The sequence below is a fragment of the Hibiscus syriacus genome, unplaced genomic scaffold, assembly GCF_006381635.1.
Source record: "Hibiscus syriacus cultivar Baekdansim isolate YM2019G1 unplaced genomic scaffold, ASM638163v2 tig00002840_pilon, whole genome shotgun sequence".
NCBI classification, from domain to species: Eukaryota; Viridiplantae; Streptophyta; class Magnoliopsida; order Malvales; family Malvaceae; genus Hibiscus; species Hibiscus syriacus.
In genome coordinates this window covers 10,197,723-10,204,467 of record NW_024061947.1, presented here as the reverse complement: position 1 = coordinate 10,204,467, position 6,745 = coordinate 10,197,723, and the positions used below count along the sequence as shown (strand labels likewise).

The following is a 6,745-nucleotide window of genomic DNA, read 5'->3' as shown; positions in this document are numbered from 1 at the left end:
GATTAATATATCGAATATGCTTAGAAAAATCTTTTTCAAAATTAAAATTCTTTTAATTTAATTTGTTATATCGAAACATCAAAATGTTTTCAGCAAATTAGTTTAATTATAGACTCAAACTCAAATTCAAATACATTGATAGAAATTAATATAAAGGAGATTATACATTCTTTATCTAACATTGTTCACATGGTGTCATATTTCCATGAAGAGATAAAAAGTGTTGATTATATAAAGTTGGAGTAACTAAGATTTGTTCCAGGGGTAACAATGGTCCTTTCCATTAATATGCAGGCATGGTCCCCTGGGCCTTACGTTCCATACGCAATGCTTACAAAGATGGACATGACTGGCCTGATCGTAAATGTCGAACCAATGCGATTTCCCATTCCATCGCATGTCGCAGGAAAACAAGGTTTTCCAGTATAAGAAGCCTCTTTTGAACTGGAACTCAAAGAATTGGCGGTAGGGAATAACACAGACGTCGAGGTCATTGTTCTTCGATTTATAATGAATGGTGAGAATCATCACAGGTTGTATATCGTTATAGATGACCACCTTTGTTTTTTTAAACAAATCGAAAAAACCATCTACGCTTGAAACAGAAAGCAGCATTAGAGACAGGAGGAACCAACTAATCGGAGATGGATTCATATTTGCTTCTGATGTTTAACACAACGGCGCTTGAATGATTTTTAACTAAAGACGTGCGATATCAATTAAGATTATTTCATAATAAAAATTTAGGGTTGAAAAGATGATCGGGGATAGGAGAGAATCTTCTAATCAACTTAACAACTCCCATTTATTTCTTTAAAAACTGTTACATTCATAGTTTTCAAAATATTCCACTTCTTATAGGCCATTACAAACTTTTTCCAGTTCCGCTGATTACGTCACCCACTCTTTTAATGACAGATAGAGAAAATATTGCATCTTTTTCGGTTTCATAAAAGTAACAAAATCCCCCTCCTCAACTAATTTTTGTATGATATCTCAGCTAATTAAATTAACGTCTTGTTTTTCATTCTTTGTATCCCAAACAAAATTCTAAATGATTTATATGAATAAAAAAATTTTGTCCCCATGGTATGGCCCTATGTGTGCCCCACCTATTATATTGTAACACATGTATTAATGATTTATTAGTAAATTAACATGTTTATCATTATCATTATTAGGTGTCTGTCATAAATTCCTCAACATCCTTTGATTAATTCAAAGTCAATTCATTCTTAACCCTTTGAATTGGGTTCAGGTTTAAGCATAAATTTCAGGAAGTCGTGCTTAGCAGGGGTGAAAGTTGAAGAAGATAAACTAAAACAGCTAGCTCGTTTGGGTGGTTGTTCTGTGTCTGCATTGCCATTTAAATATTTGGGAATTCCGTTAGGTGCAGATCCCAGAAGAATTTCGACGTGGGAACCTGTTATTGAAAAGTTTAAAGCTAAATTGGTGGGCTGGAAAAGCAGGACGCTATCTTTTGTTGGGCGAGTGGTTCTCATTAATTCAGTGTTGTTAATGTTGTCGTTATTTTATATGTCGATATTCCATGTTCCAAAAGCAGTTGTATCAAAAATTGATAAGATTATAAGAGGTTTTTTATGGGGTTATGATGGAAACAAAAATAGATTGCCAAGGGTGAATTGGGGTAGATTGTGTTGTCCGAAAAAGAAAGGTGGGGCTGGAATAATCAATCTAAAGGCAAAGAATATGGTGTTACTTGCTAAGTCGGGTTGGAGATTTGTAACTGAAAGAGGGGCATTATGGAGGTCAGTAATTAGTCACAAATATGGCTCAGGTGATCTGCCTTGGTTGGTTAGTCTTGGAGATATTAAGAAAGCTTCGATAACATGGAGAGAGATCGTGAATACTTTGTCTAGTGAATGTACAACTAAATGGATAAGTGGAGAATCATTCAGGTGGGTAGTGGGTGATGGGAAATCATTATTATTTTGGGAGGATGTATGGTTTGGGGAAAGTGCTTTAAGATCAAGATATCCTCGTATTTACAGGTTAGTGTTGAGGAAGTATATTACGGTGTGTGATATGATTTCTGCAGGTGAATGGCAAAACTTAGATACAACAGCTTTGTTCGAGCGACAATTGCTTGTCAGGGAATTAACTACTATTCGAATTATAAAACGTGAAGTGGATGATGTGAGTTTTAATTCATCTGTGGTTGATCGGATTGTATGGGTGCATGAGACTGATGGCTTATTTAAGGTTAAGAAATTGACTGAGTTGCTCCTCAGTGACGGGTATTTTGAAGATGTATGTTCGTTTAACTTTGATAAAATATGGAGTCTAAAAGTCCCACCGAAGGTGAAATATTTTCTATGGATGCTTAAATTGAACAGAGTTCCAACTAAGGTATTCCTCTTTAACAGAGGGATTAAGTTGTCTGATGCTCAACGGTTGTGCCCATGATGTGGAGATGCTGAAAAGGATGTGAATCATCTGTTTGTGTCTTGTATTTTTATGGCTTGTTTTTGGAATGCTTTCTGTAGGTGGTGGCATATTCCAGGCTTTAATTTGCAGACAATGGAAGAAATTTTTTGAGTTTTGTTTTCAGTTTAGATGGTCAAAATCTATAGCATTGGCTTGGTTTGTAAGCTTTGCAGCGGCGTTATGGAGCCTATGGCTGGCGAGGAATGATCTAGTTTTTAAGAGTAAAAACACGAAACTCAAAGACCTGCTTGTATATGTGAAGATGCGAGCTTATGCTTGGTGTAAGGCGTTGAAGGTTTTTAGTGTTTTAGACGAGAAACGTTGGTGGGATTGGCCAGGGGAGTCAGCGGGTCTAAGCGTACAGCAACGTCCCAAGTCTGTCTGGAAGCCGCCAGTGTCGGGCCAGATGAAGTTCAATGTGGATGGCTCAGCAACGAATAAGTCAGCATGGTGTGGGGGAGTCTTGAGGACTGTAGAAGGCTATGTAGTAGCAATGTTTTTTGGGCCGGTAACAGAGGTCAATCCAGATTTTGCGGAGCTTGTAGCTATCAAAATTGCATTAGACGTGTTTGTTGAATCTTGCTGGTGTGGGAAGACTGGTTTGATCATCGAATCTGATTCTAAGGTAGTACTGAACTAGATACAAGATGCCTTAGCTCGACCATGAAGGTGGGGGGTAATTTTTGAGGGAATTGATGTTAATGCACTAAAGATATCTGAGATGAAGTTTGCGTTCTCGCCTAGGAATACTAATAATATGGCAGATTACCTGGCAAAGATGGGCTCGAAGAGAAAAGTTTTGTTCAAGGCAAGCTGGTGATATATAGAAAGGGAGTTATCCTAGCAGTTTTATTGTGTACCTGGTTTGAATGTTAATTTGATCGAAATGGAGGTTATTAGGATTTTTTCTAATGTTGGTTAGGGGTTGGTTATTGTGGAGACTGTTTTTTCTTTGGTAGGGTGGGGTAGTTTTGGTTTAAGTTGTGCTTCATCTATATTTCGTGTTATTCATTTTATGAGCTTTGGTTTTTTCTCAATTTTGAGCACTCTTTTCCCCTATTTAGGATTAGGGCTTTTTTTAATGAGATTCAAGTTGGGGATATCCTATGAATTTTAAATGAAAACTTCTGTTTGCTTAGCAAAAAAAGGTAGCTTATGAGTCTCATAATAACATAATAATGCACGACTTTATGATAAAAATCTCAACAAATAAATTTTAGACACATTTGTCTTTTGTTTGGTTAAGTCATGTGCTCTCAACGCATGTCCCACTATAAAGTTAGGGAAGTATATTTTTCATACAAACTTACACCCTTAAATGAAATGAATCTGACCAACAAAGACTCCAAAATCAAAATACAAACAAAGGAAGAAACAACATGCATACAAGAAAACAACAACATATTGCCCAAAAAAACAACACCCTATCTAGAACCGTATCAAACTGCTAAGACAAAGTATATCAAAAACAGCCACATCGAACCATCTTCCGTAAAGTGTTGACTGGACCTTCTAGGAACTACCACGTCGGACCGTGTCGTGCCCAAGATCATGCCCATAATTCTAGCCATAATTCCAGAAAATAAAAAAAATGCAGAACTCTTCCCATTTAATTATGCTTCTGGAGAGTATGCTGCTGCACAAAAATGAATAAAAAAATATCCAAAATATGTGACATAAAATAAACAACGAAGAATATTTATCAACAAAACATGTGCAAATTAAAACATTCATCAATGTGCTTACAAATTTTTTCACGAACAATACTTAGTTTAATGAGTTAAACACTTTGATTTTGTGGTGAAAGATGCCTTGTTTGTGTTATAAACAAGTGCACTGTCGGTTTTGTGTCTATTGGATGCTTATTGTTTTATTTTGGTGGATGTATTATTTGTACTGTTAGATGCCCTTATTTAGGGTGGGTTTTCCCATGTTTTGTTTTGGTTTATGTAAATGGTATTTTATGGTTGTATTGTTTCATTTATGCAATACTCTTTTAATCCAATTAAATTAGGGATGTTTTTAATGAGGTTTATAAGTGAGACTTTGGCTCTCAAATTTAATATAATGATCTTTGCCGAGCAAAAAAATAATATTAGCTTAATTGAGGGTTACTTAGTTTAATTATAGACATGAGAGTCAAATAGTATGATAGAACCTAATATAATGGAGTGGGTACAATTTTTTTTTTGGGCATTATTCAAAGTTTTATAATATTATTTTTAAAAATATTTTTATTATTTCTAGTTTTTAATAGTTTGAATTCGTTCGTATTTAATTAATCATAGACATTAGCCTAACTTTGTATGAACATCAAAATGAAACCGAAAATCAAGTTAGTATTAGCTTAACTGAGGATTGGTTTGTTTAATTATAGACTCTCTCAATCAAGCTTATTAATAGTATCATTTTGGTATAACCACCGGTTTCCGATCTATAGATTGACTAATTCAGATTGAATGCTGCAGAGGTAAAGTGACTCTCTCAATCAAGCTTGCTCTATTTTCAATCGTCAAGATTTGAACCCTTAACCTTGCTAAAGAAATCTAATTTCTCATTCCACTAGATCAACTGATTGTTGATATTGATAGTATCATTTTAATATTTGACGATAAGTAGTCTAATATTCTTTATCACTATACCCACAATAAAAACACGCACAAGATAAGTAGAATTTTGGAACCGAATGTCACAAATAAATAATGCGTCTCATGATGTTTTTGGAGGTGCAGCTGATCGAGTTACATCAAAATTTCTGGATACATCGTTACTTATCTATTTTGAAATTTTATTTGTCTCTGTCTCGCAAAAATTATGTCACATAAAAGTTTATTTATGTCTATACCACGTAAAAATTATATATCATTAATTTATTTGCCTTCATCCTCAAAAATATTTTTGAACCCGCCACTATTTATAATATACAGCAAAGATCAAACCTGCTCATGTTCGGTCGTAAAATATCTAACATTCAAATCCGATTCAGAAATGTGTGGTATCAAACAAATCCCGTTTACATTTCAACTTCGTAAACAAATAATCAATGGAGACCACAACTTTAGACTTTGGAATTTGGACGTTGATGTTTAGATGTTCCAATTAGTTCAAAGAAGAGCAGAAAAACCCAGAAAAAAAAAACAAATCAATTTAGCAATGAAATGATTAATTGAATCTCATATTTTCTTCAACAAAAATCATACTCACGATGTCTCAAATTCCTATACAGGAAAGGGTTGAATGTAATTAATGAATTAAAAGAAAATTTTACATTGGAGCTCATGAAAAAATTAGCATGAAAAGGTTGATCAATCCGTATATGTAGAAAGATTACAGAATGGAACCTTCGTAAATGGTGGACAATCTCAGCTTAAAAGATCGAACGGCCAATTTTGCTCGTCTTGATGTGTATCTCTGGAACTTTCTAATGGAACCCGATCTCGTCATCCCGGGCTGCTGAGGCTGCGGCTTTGGAAACGACTTGGTGCCGTGAACAACAGAACCGGAACGCGATTGAGAGGCGGCGACGACTGTCACGGGTGAAATCCGAGCCTTCTTGCGGCGATTAGAGTCGTTTTTGGAATCGTTTTCCATAGCAAGGCTGGCTTTGACTGCCAAAGCCGCCATGTCCTTGGAGGCCAATCGATGCTGGAGCTTCGAAATAGGGAGCACGAAGTACATCTGATTGGCTTGCAGCTGGTCGTCAACATCCAAGGACGGAATGTATTCGTCGTAAGCCAAGCTGTCGGAGTTACAAATGAAGATCGACGAAGAAGTAGACGAAGAAGACGAAGCGGTTTCGGCTTGGAGAACCTGAGAGACGAAGACGGGAACGTTATATCTGTGAAGATCGCCATTGACGGAAACAACATGAGCAGTAGCACGATGCGTTGATTCGGATATCAATTCCTCGGAAGAGAAGCAGGTGCCCATTTTGCATGGAGAGAATCAACAATCAACAGAGGAACAAGATTTGAGACGACGTCGGAGGATTCGGAAGAAGATATATTCGCGAAAACGATCGAATCGAATCGAGAAGAACAAATGTTGTTGTTGTTGTTGGTATAGTTAAATAGATGAATAAATTAGAAGAAACGAGTGAATGGGAAAGGGAGAAGGTGATGTGGACGTGGGTTAATGACGCCAGCGACGCCGCCACGCGGGGAACATGAAATACCGTTAACGGAGAGTTTGGTAAAAGTCCAAGGCCGTAGTTTTCCACCAAACAGAGGATAGAGTCTAGAAGATACGTACAGCTGATAGATGCTGACTCATTACTTACTTTGCGGCGATTTTATTT

General features: G+C 36.3%; 2 protein-coding genes across 2 annotated transcripts; one reads left to right on the top strand and one right to left on the bottom strand.

Moving 5' to 3' along the window:
- Positions 1-270: 270 nt before the first annotated feature.
- LOC120152780 lies at positions 271-3,088 on the top strand. Its single transcript, XM_039164918.1, has 3 exons — positions 271-415; positions 1,259-2,275; positions 2,508-3,088. Exons 1-3 carry the CDS (start codon positions 271-273, stop codon positions 3,086-3,088), a joined length of 1,743 nt encoding a protein of 580 aa, XP_039020849.1.
- A 2,592-nt stretch (positions 3,089-5,680) lies between these two features.
- On the bottom strand, positions 5,681-6,418 carry LOC120153863. The gene is made up of 2 exons (XM_039165735.1): positions 5,767-6,418; positions 5,681-5,724 (listed from the first exon to the last, which is right to left on the bottom strand). The coding sequence occupies exon 1, from the start codon at positions 6,376-6,378 to the stop codon at positions 5,776-5,778; it is 603 nt and encodes a 200-aa protein (XP_039021666.1). The 5' UTR covers positions 6,379-6,418; the 3' UTR covers positions 5,681-5,724; positions 5,767-5,775.
- Between the last annotated feature and the right edge of the window lie 327 nt (positions 6,419-6,745).

Coding starts and splice junctions, on each gene's coding strand:
- LOC120152780 (XM_039164918.1), top strand. CDS start 271: ATGGTCCTTTCCATTAATATGCAGGCATGGTCCCCTGGGCCTTACGTT. Junction 416..1,258: donor GCATGTCGCAGGAAAACAAG/GTTTTCCAGTAT, acceptor AATTGGGTTCAG/GTTTAAGCATAAATTTCAGG. Junction 2,276..2,507: donor CGGGTATTTTGAAGATGTAT/GTTCGTTTAACT, acceptor TGCTTTCTGTAG/GTGGTGGCATATTCCAGGCT.
- LOC120153863 (XM_039165735.1), bottom strand. CDS start 6,378: ATGGGCACCTGCTTCTCTTCCGAGGAATTGATATCCGAATCAACGCAT.